Source organism: Leptinotarsa decemlineata, unplaced genomic scaffold (genome assembly GCF_025532065.1).
Source record: "Leptinotarsa decemlineata unplaced genomic scaffold, Ldec_3_MD MMD2_P_RNA_scaffold_5, whole genome shotgun sequence".
Taxonomy (NCBI): Eukaryota; Metazoa; Arthropoda; class Insecta; order Coleoptera; family Chrysomelidae; genus Leptinotarsa; species Leptinotarsa decemlineata.
The window spans coordinates 7449561-7476797 of NW_027412532.1; the positions used below are offsets into that span (position 1 = coordinate 7449561).

At 35.0% G+C, this 27237-nt stretch overlaps 2 protein-coding genes across 3 annotated transcripts; one reads left to right on the forward strand and one right to left on the reverse strand.

Annotated features, from left to right (window-relative positions):
* Nucleotides 1–2243: 2243 nt before the first annotated feature.
* Ccdc39 (Coiled-coil domain containing protein 39) lies at nt 2244–13237 on the forward strand. 2 transcript variants are annotated; one of them, XM_074169433.1, is made up of 10 exons: nt 2244–2543; nt 2875–3292; nt 4811–5112; nt 5194–5625; nt 5862–5990; nt 8454–8747; nt 9903–10278; nt 10762–10869; nt 10938–11139; nt 12939–13075. In XM_074169433.1, coding segments are annotated over exons 1-10 (2481 nt in total). In that variant the 5' UTR covers nt 2244–2324; the 3' UTR covers nt 12940–13075. The 2 variants fall into 2 exon arrangements, with proteins under 2 accessions (XP_074025534.1, XP_023029063.2); XM_023173295.2 differs by having other exon boundaries at nt 2245–2543; nt 10938–11128; nt 12939–13237.
* Sym (symplekin scaffold protein) lies at nt 13198–27121 on the reverse strand. Its single transcript, XM_074169432.1, has 12 exons — nt 26657–27121; nt 26153–26542; nt 24993–25279; nt 24477–24943; nt 23492–23788; nt 20925–21117; nt 20504–20856; nt 17517–17792; nt 17260–17457; nt 16881–17039; nt 14418–14705; nt 13198–13422 (listed from the first exon to the last, which is right to left on the reverse strand). The coding sequence occupies exons 1-12, from the start codon at nt 26887–26889 to the stop codon at nt 13351–13353; spliced, it is 3213 nt and encodes a 1070-aa protein (XP_074025533.1). The 5' UTR covers nt 26890–27121; the 3' UTR covers nt 13198–13350.
* Nucleotides 27122–27237: the final 116 nt, after the last annotated feature.

The window sequence follows — 27237 nt, forward strand, 5'->3', positions numbered from 1 at the left end:
GACTTCATCACGATGTTTCGGCAAGTTTCCACTTGCCAAATTCATGTGCTCTGCTTGGTAGCTGATTCTCGCTCTGGATATATGTACCTAACCTACTTGTACAATTGTTCAAACAGTTGCAGTTTCGAAAGAATGTATCATCTTTCCCACCAACTGATTTCCTGGAGTCTTTGAAGTCCACTAGATACTCGTTAGGACAACAAGAAGATTGCTCCGAATTCTTGGAGTTCTTTTGAATACCCTTCGTGAGCAAAAAAATAGCAGAATGAATACTCCTGACCGCTCTGGATTGAATGATTCCGTATAGTCTATCTCGTCTTGTGTTTGAAGATCTTTTGCTGGAAAAATCCTCACTTGTTTACTCTGCAGCAGGGCCGTCGCCATGGGGAGGTGGGGGAGCCTCCCCCCCTGCTTTTTCGACTTGGGAAAAAGTTGGGAAGTGAAGATAGAAAAAAATAATAGCAAAAAAATAAATAAGAATTAATAAAATAAAAATGGGAGAGAAAAAAGGGAGAGGTAATAAGGAAAGGGAAAGAACTATCAGGATAAGGTTGGGATTTCCCAACATGCATAACTTGGAGATCCCATACTTTGAAACTCTGAGTTATTTGAAAGCTTCAAAAGAGTTTAATTTCTTTCAAGTAAAGAACAGTTGAACAGTCTACAAATTTTGAAGTGACCATTTTACAAAATTCCCAACTTTTCGCTGTTTATTCGACTTGGAAAAGTTGGGAAATTTCGGGCCGTGAAAATAGAAAAAATAATAGTAGAAAACAATAAGCACAATATTATTCAAGGGTTGTTTCCTTTCATTTGTATTGAATATTCCTATACATGGTGGATATGGTGGAAGACCAAGGACCTTGGTCCAAAGTAGAATAATTCCCATTATTATTTTTATAATTAGGTACCAACATTTATTTTTGTTTGTGCATAACCTAACGGGCATAAGCATTCAGCCAATCTCTGGATATCTAAGTAAGAAAATTAATATATTATAGTAGTAACTAATCCCTCGACTTTCATTTTTTCAAAAGTTGGGAAATTTTGTTGGTGGAGTTGGGAAAATTTGGATCCCCCCCCCCGGTTTTTCTTTTCGCCACGACTACGTGGCTCAATGCGCCGACGTCAAGACGCATGCGTAATGTCTGAAGGTTGAAGGTAGACATACTGAACATTTACTATGATTTCTACATGTTGTGTGTTTTGTTATTAATAAATTAGTTTTGTTTATTACCCTTTAATCGTTCCATGCAGGTACTAACTACAAAATAACAATAAATCCAGTTTGCATTTATGACGATGTATTTTGGGCAAAAAACCCAAGAGACATTTTTTGTTTAGAATGAAACATGCTATCGGAAAAGAATTTTTAAATGGTAAACAAATAATAAGACAAAAAGTTACATTGGAAATTAATTTTAGGGGTTGCGCTTTCCACCCCTTACAACCACGGGGTAAACCAAATAAATTACTGGCTAAGTGTCTTTTTGGTAGTACAAAACGTCAGGTTAATTTCAATATTGTAACTTTTTCAGTGCTTGTGAAAAAAATTGTTATACAAATTTTATGTACCCCCTTTAATGGGCTGTATCTTAACAAGGGATGCTCCAATGAAATTTCTTTATATGAAAGATCCTATCTTTTTTCGATGAGGAATCACCAACTTAAATGTTTTACACTTATTCAGTTACACCCTGTATATTTTTTGGGAAAGAAAGTTTTTGGCTTTCTACTACTCCATCTGATACAAAAAAAAGGGATGAGAGAATCTTCCAAAGAAAGGAAGGAAGTAATCAATTTGAAACTCATACATGAATGTGTAGATCATGCAAAAAAGTAACTTTCAGATACAAACTGAAAGAAAGTCCTCCTGAAACAGCTACTTTCATATAAACATTGAATTACACGAAAGAAAATAATTCTTTCGAAACAAATACTTCTATATGAACACTGAATTATACAGAAGATACTTTTCTCTACTCAGTTTGTATTTCAAACATTTGTTGTAGAATAAGAATCAGATATCATTCACATGAGTTCTACTTTGAATGAATGGTAATAAATTGTACTCACATAGAACACTGTCACCCTCACTGGTATACACCGATGTTTCGCCTTAAGACACTTGCCCTAAGGCTCTTCAGTACCTTTAATTCACCCTGTATATCTTCGAATATTCGCCTAGGAAGTATTTCCATTTCCATGGTGACCACTAACAGTGCCAGAGTCCTAGCGACGATATTTGACAGCGCAATCGACAAAACTTCGGTTATCAATGTCAGTTAGTTGGTTTGGAAAAATTTTACGATTATTTTGATGAGATGACGACTCATTTGGGGGATGTTTTGAGAAAGTTGGGTTGGAGCGATGGCTTTCAAATACCCATCGCGAATGTGGAAAATAAAGCCTTGGAGGAGGAGTTGGCGATACTTACTTTGAAGAAAAGTAAGATGAGAACTTCGCTGGACATTGTGTCCGGGAGATTGGAAGCACTGAAAGACCATTTCAAGTTCGTCAATCAGGAAAATGATCAAACTCAGGTATGATTCAGTACTGAAGGAAGTATTTCTATAACATTTTTTTCCAACAGAAGTATGACGCGATTCTTCAAATCGGCACTACTTTTTTATCTATGAACCGATTGAAGTAAGTCAGACATCAAATGTGAAGTGAAGCTTACCACAATATTGTGGTAGGAATCGCAGCCAAAATTGGTTAACACGTTTTTGAGATTAGCAGATATTTCTTTGGAAGATTCATATTTTTTTTTGTATAAAGATCGAGAAGTATAAATCCAAAACTTTTGTTTCTTCAAAAAATGTCAGAAATGTATTAATATCTTTTCATTGAAATTCATCATTGACCTTTCAGAAACTGATAACGGCTCACAAGCAACAACTGGAAAATGTAGAAAATCAATATCACGTAATAAAATCCGAGAAAGCAAACACTGTACACGCAATACATGAAATCACTGATCGGCTGAAAGCTTCTGAAGAAAGGCTGAATACCAAAAAGATCAGCCTGCAAAAAGGCGTTACAAAGGCGGAACATCTGAAAACAGAGATGGATTGGGACGCTGAAGCACTGAAAGCTTGGGAGGAATCCCTGAAGAAACGAGACGAAGATATCGAGTTACTGAAAAAGTTTTCGAAAGAGGACGAAAGGCGGTATAACGAGCTTGAAGCCAAGAGACAGCATCTGCAGACGGAAGTAGCTGCTAAAAGGGGGAAGGTTGCTAAAATTGCTGCCACCTTCAATAACTATGAATTAGTTATTGAAAGATCAGGTAAACAATGATAATAATAATACTAATAATAATAATTATTATAATCTGCTGTATCAACTCGACGTAAAGACCCGAAAAATTATGGATCTCTATAGGAGTTTGCATCCCAAATCGTCCGTTCCACGGTTGTACTTCCTCCGACAACAGTTAAGCGGTGAACTTTTGAGTTTGAAGTATCTACATGACAGAGTGGTACTGGATGTGGCCTGTAAAGTCGTCAGGAGCAGGAATTGGAGCATTTCTCTTCAGGGCAGCTGCCCGAGCAGCTGATGAACTCGGTTTAGTTGTCGACACTGAACGAGGTGACCACAACTCTCGTCACCGAGTTGGAACCTGTTAAGCAAAAAGTTCATATAAAAGCCGCAGAGATCACCTCACTTCTAAGCGCATGAAATTCGCTTTCCTCGTGTCGAGTGGGATGAAGTCGGAAACTGAAGGGTTCATCATGGCCTGCCAAGGTGGCGTCTTCAACACCTTAGTCTACCGCAGTCGCGTGATGAGTATAGAGGTTCCTGACACAAGGTGCAGGGCCTGTCGCGAGGCGGCCGAGACCCTAATGCACTTGTTGTCAGCATGTCCAGCATATGCGGTCTCGGCCTATATCCATCAACATAACGCGGCCCTAAGAGTGCTTTATTACCATCTACGGCACTCTCACGGTATTGACGAGACACCGGTGTTGCGCTACGGAGGATATTGGAGCTGAAAACTCCTGGTGGGACGAATAGCGTCCGAAAGAGGAGGAAAAACGAATAAAATAACGAGATTTTCTCTTCGAACTCCGCAGACTATTCAGACCACTCTGTCAAGATGGTTGTTCTGATTATTGGAGGCCTTGGTGGAATGATGCCCCTCTACTTTCAAATCTTAAAATCATACCGGCCTTCCGCACTAAGGTAGAAATGTTAGCCGGACAGATGCAGAAGACTATCATTCTCGTGCTTACTCGGATTTCTTGAAATAAGCGGACTTCGGTATTTTCGGCGATAATAATAATGATGAAGAAAAGAGAATTGAAACTTTCTATGTTTTTTTACCACTTTTATTTGTAACTGACGTTACTGCAGTTTCGTCCTATAAGGACATTTTCAAGCTCATTTAGTTAAATGTATAAGTTTGAAAATTTCCCTATAGGACAAAACTGCAGTAACGTTAGTTACAAATAAAAGTGGTAAAAAACACTATGATTTCCTACCACGTAGTAACGGCTACATCCATCAATTTATTAATAATAATGATTATTATGGGTAGATTATTGGAAATTTTTTCCAATTTAATTTTTCTAGATGTATTAATGTTTTTTGTAATACATGGCTTTATATACTTTAGTAAACAGTTTACAAAAACGCAACACGTGTTTCACTATGCAATAGCTTTTTCAGGCATGTTCAATACTGATTCAGTTTAGTAAAAATCTCACTTTGACGTGTTATTCATGAACGTTATCATAGATTTTCTTCCAATATCAGCCAATTCCATCCGTAACAAACATTCTGGATTTTTCTATTTTGATTTTAGGAAAAGTATTGAAACAGCTGATGACAGAAAGGGACGCCTTGATAACACAGTGGAAAGACACCGTAAAAATGTTACAGCAACGTGATAACGACATAATGAAAACTCAAGAGCAAATGTCTACGGTCCAAGAGATGATCCAAAAACAGCAAGAGAAACTTTCAGAAGAAGATATATTTTTGAAAAACGAACAGCGGAACAATCACGAAATCAAATTAGACATTCAAAATCTGAACGCCGTGAACTCACGAATGAGAAGGGATTTCCACGAGCTCGTTCAACACACTTTACTAATTAACGGAGAGGTGAATATGAGTACATGTCAGTTAGTGAAATGGTAATAATGTTAATATCATCAATATCAATGTTAATATCATTTTTCTCAGCTTCATGCCTTGAAGCGCCAAGTAGCCGCATCTTCCCTCGATTTGGAAAACGAGAGAATCAGATCTAAACGCCTGGACCAAACGTTTGCAGAAAAGGAAATACTTTGCGATAAATACCGACAAGACATTGAGAATCTAGAAAAAAAGTTTGCGGAAGTTAAAGGCTGCACCATGTCTTCGGAGGAGAGAATTAAAAGAATAGAAAAGCTCATAAATTACGAAGAGAGGTTGTACGATATCTACATATCGGACACGGAGAAAATCAACAGTTCCATGTATCGGATCGACAAATTCTTGAAAGACCAGAAATCCATCGGAAAGATTCTGGAGATAGACCTGAATAATGCCAATTGTAATTGTGCACAGCTGAGGAAACATATCCAGTCGAAGAAGAAAGATTTGGAAAAAATCAAGGAGGTCGTTTATGATATGGTAATGAGAGCAAAAGTCACAATTTTTTCGTAGAATTAACTTCATTTCATGAACGATTAAATAGATTTTTTTTTTCTAAATTCCATATTGAATACTTTCCGATTCAAATGTTGAATAATTTCTTCTGAATTCAAATTATTCAAAATGTTTTATATAGATTATTCTAAAACTTGAGTGACTATTTCCAGTATATTTTTTCATAATACATATGCGGATTGTTGCAATTATTTTTGTAGGAATATCGAATTGACGATACCGAAAAAAAGCTCTATACGCTCTTGGACGAATCTAAGAAGGACGACTTGACCGACGAAAACGAGAAAAAGATATTGGAACTTGAGAAGGTCTTAGCAAACCATAAAGATGTGAGTATTAAGTGCATTTTGATCCCAAAAAACATAGACAATGTTTGTCAATGTTTGTATAATTTTTGAAAGAAAAAGATGTATCATAATGTTACGTTTTTTCCATGGGTTTGACCTTCACTACAGTCTAGTCCTAGTCTATACGAAGTCAATCTGAACAGCTAACTAAAAGACAAATGGCATCACTTTTCACTACTAATGGAAAAAAAATTTGATAACTTTATTTCACTGCTACACTGATAATACACCACAAACACTTCAACTGAACTTCAGAGTAATACTCGAATATCTATCGTCTTGTTAGCTCACTTCGTACCGCACTTTCAACTAGACTTGCCTCATTTGCCTGTTGGTAGTGTTTATATATTGTAATGGAAGCCGATAGGTAAGTCTCTGGAAGACATCTAAGAACGATCAAAAAGCGTAAATCAAGTTGAGCGCGATCTTGGCCAAGTCAGAGTCGATTGACGAAACCAGCGGCGGTCGGCATTATTTTGTTTCAGGGGATAATTTACAACAATGGTCTCAAAAATGAAGTTTTACCTACACATATAAGAAAGTCTATAAATACCAGGTGAATGAATCGGAAATTGTATCATTGATGGTATAATTATGACTCTTACTCATTTCCAGTCATTCTTCTGCTAGTACGACCCTAAAAATTATTGGAATGCAGTTACTTATCGTTTGCGCAGAAACGAATTGATGTATTCTTCTTTGTCAATAGAACCACAGAGAATAGCCGTGGTGACTTTTCGAAGGCCTCTTCTTCCATACGTAGACAATCACATTGCTTTCTGCAAGCCCTTCGTGAAACACAATTGGTTGAGAGTATTGCCTGTCTTTATTCGATACTGGTTCAGATTAGTTCGCTCTACGACTTCTTATATACGCAGTGAACAAATTAACGTATTGTCATGAAATATCTCTGCATTGGATTTTAGCAACATCGTTTTCGCTAGTTTTCAATCCATCCCGCTACACATTCACATAGTCCCAGGAAGATGTTTTCCTTCGGAGCAATTTTGTTTCAGCATTGAACTCAAATGCTTTTTCTATTCTTCTGGCATACGAGCCATCTTCTTTTCGTTGTTGGAGACGTCTTCGGGACTGGGTCCATCCTTTTCAGTGGGATGGTGCATATGTGTTCAATTATCTTTCAGCGATTCAATTTTTTTATTAAGCTCAGATCAGACCTTCGTTAGAGAATTGTTTTCACGTACACCCTAAACATACCCTGAAGCTGCTGGATTCCATCCAGAAAAGAGCCATCCGCCTGATTCGAGACGCGAACATCACTTGCAACCTCGATAGTCTGCAACATCGAAGAAAGGTTGGGGATTTATCTATCTTCTTTAGTGACTTGGTACATCTGATTTCACGGACTGTGGCTGCTCATCGTTTTGAGGTTCAACTTAGTACACCTCGAACTTAGTACACTGCTTAAGAATTCTTTCATTAGGAGAACTGTGTGTATCTTTTCATTTTCGTTCGGAAATCTTTGTGAACTCGTTTTCAACTTCTCTTGTTATATCCTAGAACCTCATATCTGTCACCTGGCGAGGCACTTATTCACTTTTCTTTCTGTGAAATTCATTGCCCCAAATTATTTTTATTGAGAAGTTAATTTTGCCATCTCTATAAAGTTTTTTGAGTATTTTCAGTTCTTGATCTGGCTTTCTTCTCTCTCTCTCTCTCTTTCTCTCTATTATTGACTATCGTTTCCGTTCAGGCGCAGTAAGTCATGTCTATTCGAGGGGATACAAAGGTCTTGCTTTACGCAATACTGCACCCCTTTTTTATTCTTTGTACGTTTTTGGTAGGCACGTCTTCCAATGGCGGACACATAGTTACAGTAGCGACATATAAAACTATCATCTTCTTCATAAATGATTAATTGTTGCGATCCTCCTTCCACGTGGACATCCGGTCCACCCCAGCCTCCAACCGGCGTGAATAGGAGTAGGTGTTATATATTTATTCCAGTTTAGCACTCCCACGTGGACATCCGGTCCACCCCGGCCTTTAACCGGCGTGAATGAGAGTACTATTTATTTCAAAACACTTGAACAATTTTTATTAACATTAATTTTAATTTAATATTGATGCTGGCACGTTATAAAACGGCGGACATTCACAACACGAAATGAGTTCCATCTCCAACAATGGCGTTCGCGTACCTTCTTAGTGGACGGTCGCTATCGGCACGTCCGTACACCACCATGTCAGAAACGAAACTGATCTGGCTTTCTTTTGTTTACCTTACATGTTCTTCTTTCGCTATTTTCAAAATTTATTGTAGATCTAATTTTTTAGCAACATCCTTATGTGTCCAATTTTTTTTCTCATTGATTCCAAGAACTAAAATATATCTGCTGACCTCAATTTTTATTATGATTATTATGACCGTATAGCATACAATTAATGTCGTGAACTGTGATTGCTCATTGAATGCATTTTCAGGTACAACATGCGCTTCAAAATCAGGTCGATCGCCTGCAAGAAGAAATGAGGCGACTCACACTCGTCATAGCTACTGACAAAGAGTTGGTGGCGATTTTACAAAATAAATGCGAAAACCATTTGTTGGTCTACGAAATAGGCCAAAAACAAATCGCCGCGGCTAAGAAAGCGACTCAGGAGAAACAGGTGGAAGAAAACATGGTGAGGTTGCGCGTCCATCATATCGAAATGGAGAAGAAGAAGGAAGAAAAGGAAATTTTTACTTTGGAAAAGCTGAGACTGAATCTCGACCAAGTAAGTTGGTGATGAAAGATTGAATTGAAAACCGTGTCCAAAGTCTGAAAGTTTTCTAGTAGAAATTTGGATTTGCATCAGTTTTATTTTATTTTTTATCTACTTTCGTATTAAATTATGCCATATAATTTTTGTTTACTTCCACATTATACATGAAATTGCTTGCCTGAGGATACTGACATTATATGCTATTCCTATAGTTTTTTGATAATTAGCGTTTTTCAAATTATGAATATGGAATCAAAGAGGCAGTGGACATTCAAAAACAAGAGGCAATGAACATTAATAAAATCTGGCTACCTGTCCTTAATTTATTCGGGTCAAACCCGAAACCGGTCGTATAAATGAAATCAACTAGTGGTAATTAGACAAAAGTGTTTTTATTCATTTCATTAAAGTGATTATTAATTACCACAAAATAATCAAGTCATCAATCACACATATTAAAATTGAAAACGATTGAAAAAAATCAGTAAATTGGAATATGCCCTCAAGCGATTCATAATTGAAAATTCAATAAATTTGACATTGACTGAAAAAAAAAATTAGTTTCATAATTTTTAAGCCACGTTTCACATAATGAAAGATTACGCGCTTGCTGGTTAGATTTTTATAATACTGTCAACAGTGTATGTCTATCGCAAACTAAACACTGATTCATGCGAAGAGAGGAGAGAGAAGCGTCTGTCCGACGAGAGAGGAGGAACCTGCCTTCTGCTGACGTATGCGTGAGACAGACTGGCGCTGTAACGCATTACTTAACGAAGCGGTTTATCCTCCCAGGAAGATTTATGACTTCAAAAAAAATCCTACAATGTATAACAGTATCTGTATCTTTTTTTTCACAATCATATATATAACTATGTGAGTTGTTTTGATAATTTTTTTGGTAATTATATTACCATATATTATGTCTTAGTACTGTCATATTGTTTGTATTCCATAAAATGTAAATATATGAAGAACTTTCATCTGAGTGAGTAATTTAACAAAATACAGGCATTTCAATGCCTAGATAAGTTACTCATTCAACATAATTGAAATCTAATAAATTATTCATGTCATACAACAAATTGTATACATTCGATTTGATTGTTCTAAATAAGTGAACAGTCTTGGTCAGTACATGATTATATATTAATATCTATATTTGAGGTGACGAAAGAAAGGCAGCTAGAGATAAACACCCAGAAGACCATAACCCAAATAAAAAAACGAAGCCTTGAAGAGGATCGGGGCAGGCTTCGTGCAGACATTGCCCTCCGCCGTCTGAAAATAGAACAAATCAAGCAGAAATACCATGTGGCCTTGGGAGGTTTAGGAAATGACGAAAACGGCCAACCACTTTCTTTGACGCATTTCAAAATAAAAAACGCTCAAGAAAAATTTATTCTCCAACAGGAAGGTGATGAACTGGATCAGAAAATTAAAACGGCAGAAAAAGACATTATTGCAATGGAAAATACTCTGAAAGTTTTTAATTTAACTAACGCATCATTCAAGAATAGTTTAGCCCCAGTCAAAGAAGAAGGTAATATATATTTTTCAGCAACAGTCTGGGAAAGACCCATTTCCCGGACGCTTTTTCTTTGAGAAAGTAGGTAGCATTTTTCCGGCCTACTCCGGGAAGTACGTATTTCCCGGACTAGACCGGGAAGAACCACATCGTAGTTGACATTGTAAATATGGAAATCTTGGATAATATGGCTTTTACCACTGCGGGATGAAAAGTTCGCTATTCGTCTCCTGTATACGGGACAAAAGTGCCTCCAGTTGTAGCTATTTGACATGAAATTAGTTGACATTTTGATTTTTGAAAGTTTGCGTGGCTTTTCTTCGCAATTATAGCAATAAACTATGGAAAGCAGCAGCGATAGTGAGTTTAAAGATGTACGCAACACGTCTAGTCGTACAAAAAACAGTATTTTCCGGACTTGTTACGTAAATTACAATTTTTTTGGTGAAGTACTCTTTTAAATACTTCTTGACTTGATATTGTATTTATGTTTTACAGATGAAGAAGTTAAAGAAATGAAAATTCTCAATATACAATTCAGGGAAATAAATAATACACTCAAAAGTCACAAGAATGAATTAGCAGTCAAAGAAAAAGAATTGGAAGGTAGTGACTACTTAATTTTATCACACAATGGTAACTACATTATAGACATTTTTTTTTCTATATTCCAGACTTGAAATGCCAACTGCAAGAAATTCAAACGATCATAGATGAGCGTAACGAAACAGTCACGAATCTAGAAGAAGAAATTAATTTAGTGAGGAAGCAAGAATTTGATAAAGCAGATAAATTGAAAAGAGTCGAGATTCAGCTTAGAAAATTGATGAAGAAGGTCAAGAATAAAGATATATCCAAATATAATGTACGTGAATAGTGAGTTTTGTTTAAAATATTATCTAAGAAAGAAATTGTACAAAAAGGGTTCGAATTTCACCGACAAGCATCTTCAGTAGTGTAAAGAAGGTTTTTCCTCTTTTCGAGATTATACTTAGATACCTGCTGTTGGCCTAAAATTGACTATGATTGAGCATGTGCTGAAGGATGGCCCCCGTTTCAAATTTAAGAGCACCCAAGATTAAACAACTGCAGCTTATTAACAGAACTCACAAGACGGGTTATTCAAAACAATGCTCGTTTAAGAATCCCAGTTTTTCGCTAAGAGCATGAGTGAGTATATAAAAAAATAATTGTGTCGTACCACAGGGATCCGTTTTGGGACCCCTGTTGTATACACTGATGGTACTATCACTGAGGCAGGCCGGGCTTAAGGAAAGGTATTTCACGTTCGCCGATGACACAGTCCTTTTGTACAGTGGATATGATTTACATTTACTGGAGAACACAGTTAATGAAGATCTCTCTAAATACTCAAATTGGCTTGCGCATAATACACTTGAGGTGAACTCTGCAAAAACCGTTTAAATGCTATTTAAACAAAAAATGTAATTTGTGGAAATATTGAATTAAGAATAAATAACTTAATCCTTAATGAATGTTACAAAAACCAAGTATTTGGGACTCATAATAAATGATAAGTTAAACTGGTCAGGACACATAGAACATATTAATGATAAAATTGTACCAATGTTAGGAGCTCTATTAGGTGTTCCAGTTACTTGAGTTTCAGTAATAGATACTTGGTTCACAATGCATATATATTGGCGAATCTTAGGTATCTGTTAATCATATAGGGTAATTGTGGCATTACTAATTAAAAAAAAATCAAACGCTACAAAATAAATCAATAAAAATGTTATTTCAAATTCCATTTCGAACCCACACAAATGATTCATTCTCAGAGACTGAGCTACAACCAATTAAATATCTACTTAAACTTGAGCAATGCAAGAACATATATAAAATAAAAAACAAAAGAATCAAAAGTAACAACGATCTACTAGTCAACAACCAGTTTTATGAGTATAATACAAGGAGTAGAAATGACTCACACCTGAGCATGGTAAGAACGAACAAAGGATTATACAATCCTTTTACACAGGCCAATGAATTAACTGATCATATATGTGAGTTGCCTAGTTCATTCATCAATATTTTAAAAGAACATCTGAGCTTCGAGGCACATGTCTTATGCATTACTACTATGAGCTTTTTTGTGGTTTTCTAGTTTTTGTGTTTCACTTGTCATGTTGAATGTTTGTGAATCCCGAGACCAGCATTTTTGCTGATTAGGGAGAATAACAACATATTTTATATTTATAGTGTCTTAACTGTGTTGAACTGGACGCTGTTCTATTTTAATAAAAAAAATATACCCATGATTCTTCACCAGTTATGACCCTCTTAAGCAAATCTGGATGGCCATTGACATCATTCAACAATGGAGTAGTAGAAAGCGAAAACCATAAAATAATTATGTATTTGTCCCTTTTCAAATTGTGAATTTTTTGTATTATCATTTATATATGTGTGTGTATATACTTATGTATGTGTATATATACTACGTATATATACACACATCAAGTACCGAAAATGGTTAATAAAAATTATTATTACCATATTCATTCAGAGTATTTATAAACAATAAATAAAATGGAATTATCGCATAACTGTTTCTACCCTTAGACATTTTCCTTGTCACTGTATATATATAAATATCACTCATCAAAATATTACAGGTTTATTATCAAACGTTACTAATTTTTGTTTTTTAGAGAGATTTTGAGATCAGACAGCTACAGGACGTGAACAAGAGTGTAATAAAGAGAATCACAGAACTTGCTGCATCACATCAGGAAATGTCTCCGCTGATCAATCGATACATAATGGAGTACAACATTCAAATACCGGAAAGCCGAATAACTCCAAGTACATATTCGTCGTTCTCTAGCTCTCGTTCATTTTCAACAGCTCAAAACACGGAAAGATCTGACAAGTCTCATAAAGAATCGATTCCAGTGAATAAAGTTCAGCTGTCATTTGATTTTTAGTTTATTATATTTGTCGTACCTTATTTCATACATTTTTTTTTCTATGTGTAACAAAGAAAACATGATATAATACACACCTGATATACATATATACCAAGTGTTCATTAAAATGAAAATATGAAGTTGTTCAATGTCTTCAATCCATTCCGGGAGGTAATGGTTCAGATTGAGGAGGGGGCATCGTAACGATGGGCTGCTCTTCTACCATCTGAAAAATTATCGCAAATTGTAATTCAAATAAAAAGTAGGTGAGAAGGTTATGAAAATCAAAGTTAATTTCAATCGTGAAAAGAATACAATTTGAGATACTTGAATTTGCAATAAATTCAACTGAACAAGATGTCAAACAGTTTCCTGCATAGTACCAAGATAAGCACTAAAACACAATTCCTCATAGTAGGCTACGTTTCATACATTTTCATTATTATATTTATAGCCATTAACATGTCATTTTCAGATATAAATTAAATTCAGACATTAATTAAATTCGAAAGTAATTTGTGTATATTGGGTCAAATATCTATTTGTTTTAAATCAGGATCCATTTGTTGTATTAATTTTCGTATTTTTTTAATAGAAGGTGCATAAACAAACTAGTCCGCCATCTTAAGCGGTCCGCCATATCGGATTCATGGTGATATCTTATAACTGGTGTACTATCTTGGGTCGTCTGCCATATTGGATTTATAGAGATGATATTTTTCTTTTCTTAATCAATCATGAGCCATATTGGATTTATGGTGACGTCTTCAAACTAGTCCACCATCTTGGGACGTCAGCCATATTTGATTTAGAGTGATGACATTTTTTTTTTGTAATCTTTCCAGCAAACCTAATAAATCATTAGCAGACCGCCATATTTGATTTGGAGTGACATCAAGTAATTTTCAAGAAATCCCTTAATTTGATAGTTATATCATGGGGATGCATAAAAAAAGCTACTCCGCCATGTTGGGCAGTCCTCCATATTGGATTTTGGCTAATCAGGCACTGTCACTCAAATTGCACATGTATGCAAAATTTCAGCAATCTGTTGATGATAATTACTTTAAAATTTATTTGCAAGATCAACTAACTGAATACAAACATCGCAAGTTGAAAAATAAAAGCTTGTAAATCGTATTTGCTTGTTATTTGGTCCTTACACAGTCTTACTGTGTATTTTCATTTATTTGTCATGGTTGACTGAAATGATCAACTTACCACCACATCAGGCTGCGGTAAAATAACGGGGGGCGGCACCATCGCTACAGGAGGGGGCACAGTAACTGATCCTAAAACAACTTCTTGGACGGCTTGGGGAATATGGGAGCGCTGAGCTTCAGTAAAAGTCAATAAATGTTCTCGAAGTGGTCCTTGCAAGTCAGCACATATTGTCAACGCTTCCTCTAATTGCTGAGGGGGTAACTGCATTAGAACAGCAAAACTTTGAGGTTTGGTTCTCTGACAGCATTTGACGAATCCTTCCCATACCACTTTTTGTTTCCATACCTGCAAAAGTCGTATTGAATTAGTAATGTAACTTTTGGTAAGAGAGATTTTCATATTTGAAAATCATAATTGATGGAAAATGGTTGAGAAGATCTAGGATATATGCAAAAAAATCAATGAACATTTTTTTGTAGTAGTACAAAAATTCTGACTGTCAAAGTATCTCAAAAATACAAAAAAAATTCTTTTTTTATGAAAAGTGGTACAATATTTATGAACAGCTATAGACTAATAGCTTCAGTTGAAACATTTCAAGATTTTTGAAAAAGTTCTTCCATTGACAATCTGCAGGAAACTGCTTCACTCATTATACAAAATTACAAAGTGAACTTAAGCATAAACAACCAAGAAATTTCACGGCATTTTTGAAGAAAAACATTTTCAATAAATCGTTTAGTTGGTGAGAAAAGAAATGTTCTCAAAATTCTTCAGAGTAGTTGAAACTTGATACATTTTATATACTTCAATTTGTAAGTTATTATATAAGTACTTTTATCATGTATATAAGTATGTGTATATATGTATACAAGTATACAGTGCATTTCTTTAATGTCCTCCTCCTTTTATTTTTTGAATGAGTCAACTCAAAAACTTTAAATTTGGGATAATGAAGTTAATTCATGAATACTTTATTTTGAAGTGAACTTGACGGATGAAACTTTCAAGATGGCGACTGGGCTCCATCTGGGAAAAAAATTGAATGGAAAGGGAGGTCTTGTTGCACATAATTTTAAATCTACTGACGAATACTTTACAACCCTAGAATATGAAGTCAATATCTTCACCTACTTCAAAATGACAGAACATTTAATAATTTCCTGAAGACAAACACATTAATATCGATGTTTCTGGAAATATTACTTTTTATCTGCCATATGGCAATTCCAACAACCCGATAAGGTTTGTTAAGTTATTTTTTGTTTATAAAAACGTCAAAAAATGTCAGTACGACAATGAACATCATTATTCAGTTAGAATATTCTCATTTAGTTTTCGGTTTTACTAGTAGAAAAGTACCACGTCAACAATCTCTGAAATGGCAAATTCTCGTCCATTGGAAGAAAAAATTGAAGTGATTTTTATTTACGATGCGACGCGTAACTTTCACGAGACCGAAACGATTTTCAATAAACGCTTTATGAATCGTCCTGAAATATTTAAGGGAACTTGTATCCAAATTCACAACTACCGGTGGTGTACATAACAAAAAGCCCCCAGGTCATACGTTCATTCCGGACAATATTTGTTATTGGAGTGACACCAACCCTCATGTTTTCCGGAAAACACATACCCAATATCCAGAAAAAATTAACGTTTGGACAGGAATAGTGTGAAACCATATTGTACGACCTCTATTTATTGATCAAAATAAATATGCTGGAAACTACTGTTAACCCTCTCATCACTGAAATCATCAAAGCGAATCCTAATGAATTCGATGTGGATATTGTATAGAGCACCACCACATTACTCCAGACAAGTAAGAAACTATTTGGATACTTTTTCCGGTCATTAGATTGGCCGTCGAGGTCCTACAGAATGGCCAGCCCGCTCGCCAGATTTGACACCTTTGAATTTTTTTTATGGGGCTATTTGAAGCAAAAGGTGTACGAAACTGAACCTACTTCAATATTCAACCATTTCGAGCATCTTCTGAGCTGATCTCAAGCTTATTACCACCTCATATTATGTAGTAAAGTGTCAATGTATTCAGGCAAATATTAAAAGTTCCGCCATTTTGTAGTAGTTGAAGATATTGACATTATGTTCTAGGGTTGTGAGGCATTTGTCAGGAGCTTCAAAAAGATGTGTCACTAGACTCCCCTTTCCATTTAACTTTTTTTCCTAAATAGTGCCCAGTCACCATTTTGAAAGTTTCATCTGTCGATTTCACTTCAAAATAAAGTATTCATGCATTAATTTCATTATCCCAAATTTCAATTTTTTGAGTTGACCCGTTCAAAAAATAAAAGGGGGGGCATTGAAGAAATGCTCTGTATTTGTGTATATGTGCATACATATGTATAAGAGGATGTATTTAAATGTGTGAAGATGTCTATAAAACCTTTACTTGATTTTTTCAACTGTTACATATTGTACAAATGTTTGAAACAGCTATGTTTTTCAGATTAAAAATTTACTTTGAACTAGAAAAAATAGATAAATAAAACTCACCTTTTTCAAAATAAGTCTCTGTAAAATATTCATTATGAATCCAGAAAGCCTTGGATAAGTACCTAAAGCTTGAATTACAGTCCTCATGAGGAGGGTGGGTAGAGGTGATTGATCCATCAATTGTTGCAGGACAACAGCCAAAACTTCTTGAGTAAACACCTGTAAATAAACCATTTATAAAAAAATGACAGTTTTTGTAGATTATTGCATTCAATCATTCCCTGTTAGGAATCACACGTTAAAAGGTAAGACCTCGTTAATCCTTAGCTCGCACAAGTTTCGACTTCTGAGGGTTGTCGTTCGTAGGGGTGCGACGGCTGGTTAACGGAAAAACAGATTTTTTTAAACAGACAGAATCTTTGTCCGAAAATATGATTACCTGTCTCTCCTGTAGGCACATAGATGTCGCCTTGATAACAGTCTTCAAGTCTGCCTTCGTGGAGTCTATGAGATGCAGCGAAACCAATAATTCAGTAGGGCTGATTGGACTATCTCCGTGCAGCCCCAGAAGCCTGTTGAAAACTTCTCGCACAACTACAGGATTCAATTTTATGAGTTTGGGTAAAGCTGATATTATCTGAAACATATGAACACATATATGAAGTAACTGTATCCTATTTTCCTGAAAAATATCACCTCTTGTTTAGATAGACCGTTGAGCACAGGGATAAGGAACCTGACATCGGAAATTCTGCTGTTGTACAAATCTCGTACTCTGTTGACGAGATCAGGGGTCGGATTAGCTTTGTCAGTCAAAATGTGTATCACTCTTGTAACTAAAGTCTCAGAGCCCTTTGGACACTCTTCAACCAGCTTCAGTAATTCCGCAGAACCCATTCCCATTGTTTTTATGGGCACTTCTATGAGCCTTAGTATTATCCGTTTGATATCAGCACTTGTTTGTACATAAACCTAGGAAATGTTAAACCACAATATGTTATAATATTATACAGGGTACCCTAACAAGAATGAAAATAATTTTCTCAAGTGCAGAAAAATCATTTGGATAGGTAATTTTCGATATGCTCAGACTAGTTCACTAAGTTTTTGTGTAAGCTATTAAAATATACAGTGAAAGAGGTTCACAATGTTTCATAGTAAATTTTACTAGTTAGGACTTCCATTGTCTAATATGATTCAAAATCTATGCAAGACCAAATAAAATCAGAATGAATAGCTACAATATCAATTATATATCAATCAATCAATTAATCAATACTTTATGATCATAAGGAACATTGAATTCTTGTTGACAAAGCACTTGATAAATAAAAACCCTAAATACTAAAAGCTACAATTAGTCAGTCAACATATATGAAATAAGAAAATAAGTAAAACAAAGGTTTTTGGCTTTCTACTACTCCATCTTGGTACAAAAAAAAACAAGGATGAGGGAATCTTCGGTGTATACCAGCGAGGGTGACAGTGTTCCATGTAAGTGCAATTTATTACCATTCATTTAAAGTAGAACTCATGTGAATGATATCTGATTTTCATTCCACAATGAATGTTTAAAATACAAACTGAGTAGAGAAAAGTATCTTCTGTATAATTCAGTGTTCATATAGAAGTATTTGTTTCGAAAGAATTTTTTCTAAAGCCAAAAACTTTCTTTTCCAAAAATTAATCACTATTAAAAATATAACCCCTTCAATATAAAACAAAGGGTTCTAACACATTTGTATGAAGGAGAATTGAGTATGAAATCCTTAGCAACTAAAAAAAAATTGATCCAATGGTATCCGCATAAAATTTTTCAAAAGTATAATACGGACAACTACAAAGCAAGAAGTAAACAGCCTTTTAAAAATCATCTAAGGTTATGATTTATCTTATAAAATCAGGTAAATGATTGAACATCTTGCAACCATTATAATTAATGAAGTCCTTCACTAAAGTAGGGATCGGTCTGGGTGAGTTAATACTGTTTTGGCCAGCGTGTAGGTCAGCGGTTAGCCTATTGAATTTATTCAGATGTTTTTTAATCAGACAAACTGTCTCTGCTATATATATATATATATATATATATATATATATATATATATATATCCACAATCGTCTTCGGTTGGTGACTGGACTATTCCTAAAAGAGATGAATATTCCCTTTTTAGCTCTCTCTTTCCATATGTTGCGTATCTCTACGCTAGCTTAGCTGAATGCGTCGTTGGACAACATATAGTATACAGCTTCTTTGAACTACCTCTTAAACCAGTATTCCTACCTGCAGATGATCTCAGCGTGGGACCACTTGCTGTTATATCGATGATTCCAAACATCCTCTGCTCCGTGTTAGGAATCACACGTTAAAAGGTAAGACCTCGTTAATCCTTAGCTCGCACAAGTTTCGACTTCTGAGGGTTGTCGTTCGTAGGGGTGCGACAGCTGGTTAACGGAAAAACAGATTTTTTTTAAACAGATTTCTTATTTGCCGGTTTTTCCTCACTGTGTGTTTCTCTTGTGCTCGGCAATACGGGCTTTCAATGGTCTCTTACTTTCACCGATATAGGATTTGCCACACATCTGTATACTGAAAACCCACTCACACGGGACAGTATCTGAATCACAGAGCCAATCAATATCAATCTACCAAAGAGGAATCATCAATACTCTGGTGGATCATGGTTTCGGGCTCTGTAATACGAAGGAAGGTCTTAAGAAGGAACTAGGCATCATGAAAAAGGTTTTTCAACAGAATGGTTACTCCTATATGATGTTGAAATAGACTTTGGCTAAAGACACCAAGAGCCTCGCAAGGAAGAGAAGCCATCACAACCAGTGCTTGCCCTTCCCTACCTCAGAGGATTGTCGGAAAGGATAATAGGAATTGGTTCCAAGTACAACATCAGAACCTGCTTCAGATCTCAAGAAACCCTATATCGGTGAAGCTAAGAGTCCATTGAAAGTCTGCATTGCCTAGCATAAGATAAACACACAGCAAAGAGAAATCAGCAAATCAGGAATGGCAGAACACGTCTGGGTTCATCAACATAACATCAACATCATCCACAGAGAGGAACACTGGTTTGAGAGGAAGTTCAAAGAAGCTGCATATATGTTTCTAAATTTATTTTTTTTTGCATAGGTTTCGAATCATATTAGACAATGGAAGTCAGAACTAGTAAAATACATATTATATATCCCGAACAAACTATGAGTGTCTGTCAAAAAGTATGCACCACCATTCAAAAAACTTTTTTCATACAAGTTAGATCAATGTCTATGAATCAAAATGCAATAGTTACATTATATATTTTTTATTGCACACGAAATCCATAAAAAAAATGTAAATATTATACAAGAGAAAAGTACCTTTACCTTGTAAATATTGGACAATTTCACCTTGAAGTGTTTATTCATAAAAGCAAAATATACTCAAATTTGCAACTGAAGCCATGCACACTATTGAGTTTTGAATTATAGACTTTTGAATTACCAGACTATGAAAAAACATTTTTTGAGGTCAGAAAAGTTTACAGCACTTCACATACTGGTATACAGGGAATTTCTTCAACAAATACCTCTCCATTCTATAACAACCTGTCGGGCTAAAGAATATATCCAATTTCGGAAAAAAATTGTTCTAAGGATTGTCTAATCAGTTTAAAAAAAACAATCTAAAATACCTTTGCCAAATCATGAATGAGACTTTCATTAACGGGCAGCAACGACACGTAAGGGAGTAAACAGGCTTTGATGAAATCATCTCCCCAACTCTCACTTTTCAACCGTCCTTGATTGATCCCACACAAGCTTTCTGGTGGTTTGGGCAGTTTCAGGAATTCCATATTCATCCTAGCAAACTCCTCAATAACCAATCTTAAGTCGAATCTTTTGTGGAGTTCCAGAACGTGTCCAATAGCGGAATCTCGTACAGCATTGGACTCGTATGTAGTGTATGACAGAAGAGCATTGAGGAAGACCAACTGCTTCGGAGGTTTTCTCACCGTCAAGTCACGCAGCAGTCCAAGAGCCCAGCCTGTAAAGTGAAATTCAGTAAAAGGTATTTCTTATTCAGAGACGAATCTCTTTGGTTCGAAAACTAACCTGACCGTCTCTCATCTCTGCACACAGCTCTTACTTCTTCCAGGGCATCATCAGTTATGGAAGGGGCTTCGAGCAGTAGCCTCGATAAAATCAGGGCATCTGTTGCAGATACATTAATGAAGCTGCATAGAAGGAAGTTATAACTATCATCTAGTTTCACGTCTCTTCTAAGAGGTGGTATTCTGGAAAATCCCTGTAGGAAAGTAAGTTGATTAGTAATGGAGTTATGAAAAAATGTTTTGTAGTTTTAGATACCAATGTATTGAGTTTTTTTTTAGAAATATTGTGTAATAATGGGTGATTAGGGATTTGAAAACATGTTTTTTTTTTAATTCATATATTTTTTTGAGGATGTCATTTCTTCTCGAAGAAATATACAATACATAGTTATGCATATATAAATAATTTATATACGTATATACTTTTACAGTACATCATGTATTATAATTTAATATATTCTAATAAGTTGTTGAATACTTTTAATAAATTTTCATGTTATATTTCATCAGGTAACTTATTGAATCTATCTAGACCTTTAAAGACTAATGAATTCATTCCACTCTTATAGTTTGTTCGGGATATATAAAATGTATTACATGTTCTGGTATTATACGAATGAAGGTCACTATTTCGAACTAAATATCTGCTAAGATAGGCTGGTTGTATCCCACTCGTAATTTTGAAAATAAAAATCATACTCAAATAATACAGTTTTTTATGTACCGGCTGCCACTGTAGAGTATTTAACATAGATTCAATAGGGGTATACTGGTTGCATCTCAAAATAATTCTCATACCTAAAGTCTATCCAAATCCAAGATAGAGTAAAACAAAACAAAACCGAAGCGTGATGTTCACGTGATCGCCCAGTGTCAGATGGAAAGGGCAGCGTTCATTGGTGAATTCGCCTTCTTTGTACGAGTTCGGTACCAGCACAGGGTTGTAATCAGTCGTTTGCGTGTTTGTGTGGCGTGCGTTATAGTATATTGTTTAAAACTGTTTTCCAAGATGTCCAGTACAGACACTGCTGATAACACTGTGAGCTATCCTCAGAGTCCAGCCAGGAAACGATCCAAAAAAAAAGACATTTGAGTGTTGAGATGAAAGAAGTGATTTTTTAATGTGTTTAAGAAAGAGATGGAAGAAATTGAGACATCGAATGTCGACTATGTCGTATCGAAAGTTTTCGATAAAATTGGAGTGTGTTGCGTTTCAATTTACAATGTTTTACGGGAATATAAACAAAATCATACATTTTCCAAACCGAATACAAATCAGAATCGTCAAACCATTATAAAATCAATAGATGATGCTGATAAACATGCAATCAGGAGGAAAGTGCATAAGTACTTTTTCAGAAATGAAATACCCACGATAGACAAAGTACTCACAGAAATAAATGAAGTTGTTTTATTGCCAAGTTTTGAGGGGTCAACATTCCATAAAGTATTGAAACATTTGAATTTTGTATGGAAAAAACGAGGGCGCAATAGTTTATTATTGGATAGAGAGGAAATTGTGTTATGGAGGAGAGAGTATTTGATCAAAATTAAATATTATAGGGAACAACAGAGAACAATTTATTATATGGATGAAACCTGGGTTAATGCTGGTCATACTACCCCTAAAGTATGGGTCGATGAAACTGTGACCTCATCTAGGAGGGCCTTTCTAAATGGACTATCCACCGGATTAACAAATCCATCAGGTAAACTTATATTTATATTAAGACCTGTCTCAATCTCAATATATAAAAAGTAACCCTCGTATTTGTTTTATTTACTTACATACCTTTTCATAATTTCAGGTAAAGGAAAACGGCTTATTCTTTGTCACATCGGCAATGAGAATGGGTTTGCTGCTAAAGGGCTGTGGTGTTTCGAGTCGAAGAAAACTGGAGATTATCACGAAGAAATGAACGGTGAATCTTTAGAACAGTGGTTTTCCAAAGTTCTGCCCCATCTGGAGGATAATGCTATGATTGTAATGGACAATGCACCTTATCATTCGCGACGGTTAAACTGCAAAACTTGTGCATTTCACTCGTTATTATAAAAAAATTTTCCTAAGTATGATATAGCGTTTGCGATCAACAAGATGTTGGATCTGAATACGACCCTGGCCAATTCTTGGGATTTTCAATATTACGTGCGTAGGGCATGTCAATGTTTACATCCACTCTATCTTGGATTTGAATTTGCTTTAGATTTTGTAGTTTCTGCAACTGTCCCATTTGATTTTGGTTGATACATCAAAGTGTGGCCTTATTATGAAGTTGTAACATGTTAGTCTAGCAAAGGTTGTTAAAGATTTTGAAATTCTAGAGAAAAAATACATTTTCTTACATATCTTTCTAATGGTATATTCGGCATGCTTATTCAAATTTAATTGATGGTCTATAATAAATCCTAGGTACTTAATTACATTTACAATTGTGAGTTGATTATTGAATATGCTGATATCAATGTCATTAGTATCAATCTTTCTTTGATTCGAATTTGATGTAACAATCATTGCCTTAGATTTGAAAAAAAAAAGTTTTATATATTTATAATTGAAGGGATTACCTGCATAATGCTGTATTCTTCAAAGAGCCAAGACAGAGCAATATCGACGTATGACCTGAGATCATTAAGAAGGAATTTCAAAACTGTGTCTCGTACACCTAAATTGAAACAAGTGGCCATAGTTGTGATAATCTTCTGATGCAGTTGTTTATTAGCAGATCTATGAGGAGTCAGGAGTCTTTCTACAGCTTTCAGCATCAGTCTTTCTTTCACATCTTTTTCCAGAGGTTTTGTTATTTCCGCAAGTTTCAGAGTCTTGATTCTCAGTACTTTAACTTTTTCTTTCTTGGGCGGTGGCTGAAAAATGAATGAAATATTTATGTTTTGACATTAACTGATACAATCTACTGTGGAATTCTAGAGAATAAACATTCTCGATTTAAGAAGCTATTGTAGAGCAAAACACATGTCACGGTCTTTGTAAAAACCGTTATAGATAATTGTATCAGTGGTAATATAGATTTTCACCACGTATTGGCTATTTCTATTCAATCAACCTGAAAGTTTGGTAAAATTAAAAGAATATGTTAACATGGTATTTTTTTTGGGTGTCATAGGCATCGACTACATTGGTATTAGCCTCATGTCCTGGGTAGGCAATGTTATTAAATTCCCGAGCCACCTAGGGGGCATCATGACTATTCGCAGTCTGTCAGCCATGTAACATTGCAGAACCATCCCAATTTCAACTAGATAAATTTTCCCGAGAAAAATATATGATCGAGGTTGAGATCGAATTCACAACGGATGCACTACCACTGCGTTGTAAATGGGGTATTATTTCTAATTTCGTTACTGACAACTTAATTTTAGATTATCTATTATGTTTTACAATCATGACATGAACATATTCAATATTTGTGTACTATTTAGGAAAATGTGTTTCCTTTCGTGAACACTGTACTCCAGAGTTGACCTGTTATTGAATAAAGATATATAAATGATTAATAATTTTAGTGTTTGACTTCAAAAACTGCTTTCCTACCTTTTCTCTCTCATCTTTATTATCTTCAGATTCTCTTGACCTTTTTTTGCTTTGTTCCAGGCTTTTCAATTTTTCCGCAATTTTTTTACCAGGGCCAACATTTGCCTGAGTGAATTGCTTTGCCAACACATTTGCCAAATGTATTTTACCAATATTTCCCAGGTTGACAAACTCAGCATAGTCCTTGATAAAGTCTGTGGGCACAGTATTAGGCAGTTTAGGAATATTGGTGAAAATGAGATAAACTGCTTTTTCAAGAGTGAGATTTTCTAAAATGAACTGTTCGTTTGCTTCTAAAGGTGTCAGTTGAGAATCTGTGGACTCGTCAATGTCAAATGAGTTATGATCTAGACGTGCTCTCTTTACACTCTTTTGAACCAGCGATTCCGAAGATAGAGTTCGCTTTTTGTACTTTTTCCTTTCATCAGATTTAGGAATCAACTTATTTATTTCAGACTGGGAACACCCTAAAAAATTGACAATAATGACATGTAAAAAAAATATACTTCCACTTACCCAACTCTGATAATATGGGAGAGATTTGGTCTACATATTCATAGGCTGCGGGGTGTTTCAAAAGACTGCACAGCTCTGTTTTCAGTTTCTTTTTCACAGAGCTCACTTGTGTAGTTGTCAAAGTGGGGGGTAAGTTATTAAACAAAGATTCAAGAGCATTCACTACTCTAACCATGAATTCAGCCCTACTTTTAGCTATATTCGTAAGTGCACCTATACAAGCTAACAAGTTTGCACTACTAATATGAGGAGATCCATGGAATTTCACTAATACTTCAAACAAATTACTGAAATTTGTAATGGAGAAATATTTAGATAATAATAATGAAATAAAAAAATGAGTAGTTATACAAATGTTCCTATATGAATCCAAATGATTGGAAACATATGATGGATAAACACATATAAATTGTAATGCATTTTTGTAATGTTTAAAATGACTTTCACAAGATGAATAAACACATTTTCTGTTTGGGTCTACATCGAAATGAAATTGGGTAACAAGTGCCACAAATTCACAAATTCAAACAAATAACTTACGTGATAATGAAAGAAAAAATTCTATTCTTTTAGCGAAGTTTTCGAAAAGAAATATTAATTAAGAACTTTCAATGAGTGTTATTGCAGCAAAAACAGTTCCATTTATTTATTTTTTTATTCATTCATTCATTAACACTTTGGTATACAAAAAATAAATATAAAATGAAAAATTTTGGATCATCAGAAAAAATATTAGTTTAAATCACATGAACTAAACATCCAAATAAACGGAAATTAATATCATTCATATAAATGTGCCCCATCAGTATAGTGAACCCGTGAGTGAAGCTTCAGCAAGATTAATTTTTTCACCTCAGTATGAAAAACATACGATGTCAATCTGTTGTTACAGTTCATTGCATCAAATGATAGCGAGCACCTGAAATGAGCTGGTTCACGTAAGTAAATGAAGCTGTTATGAATAAATGAAAAAAATATGAAAATGCTGATTAATTTTGGTTGTTCATCAATTAAGTTTTCCAATTGTAATGCAGCTCAAATCATTGACAGTTATATACTAATATAGATGAAACAGGTGATGCATACAAAATTAAATATATGTTAACGTAATTGAACAAACAGGTTGAGTCAATGAAGAAAGAGCCACCAAATAAAAATACCTTGCTTCCTCTTCTAAATGTCTTCGTCGAGCAACTTTTAGTGTTAAAGGTACATCATCCAGTGAAAAATCATTGGGACGTCTGCTCTCAGTTTCATCAGGATAAGTTTGAAGAAGTACAACACACTCAAGAAACTTTACTGAACTAGTCCTTATACCATCATTATCACTATCTATCATATTGGCGATTTCCAACTTGATAGCACTCAATTGCTTCCAGGCTTCCTCCATTTCATCGGTAGTGATCGAGGCCATGCAAAGCCATGACAAAGTTCGGCGATAAATTGTGATTGCAGCTTGTATTACACGTTTCTGAACCGCTACAGATTCATCACAAAGCAGCATATGTAAATGAAGCATAACCTTTGGTATGTAAGATTCACGAACTTTACTGAAAAAATATTGTGTTCAAAATGTTGTTTTTTTGGTGTGTGTACTATATATGTATATATGTACTATATACTGTAAAAACATTGATTCCTCACGTTCAACAAGTTACACTTACATCAATTCTTCGATGAAACCAACTAAGGCTTTTTTAATATCCGGATTTCTTTCTGTTGTAAAATTCAAAATATTCTGTAGAAATTTTGGCAGTAATATTGGGGTTTTCCTCAGTAAAATTTCTTGAATTTTGAAGAAATAAGAGACTTTCTCGGAAGCTTCTTGTGCAAGAGCACAACAATTAAGATACTGTGTGACCTGTTCATCATCAGAAATATTATCAACAAATTCCATTTTATTCAATCTCCTGTATAACAATAACCTATTTCAATACAAATGCCAAGCAGTAACCAAAATTGATTCCTGATATGAAAAATATTACATCCTATGATTGTTGTGAAAAGCTATATGAAGAATAATTTAAAACAATCAGGAGAAAATATCAATAATCAATATGGAAAAATTCATAACCAAGAATATTAGTGACAAAACCACCGACATAAGTTACGTCTATTGACAAAACAGACAAAATGACAGATGACAGGATGAAGTGACAGGTTTAATTTGCTTCACAATTCAAAGATATGTTCCAAAAATAACCACTTCTTGAGTGCTACCATAGATATCTATGACCGCTATTAT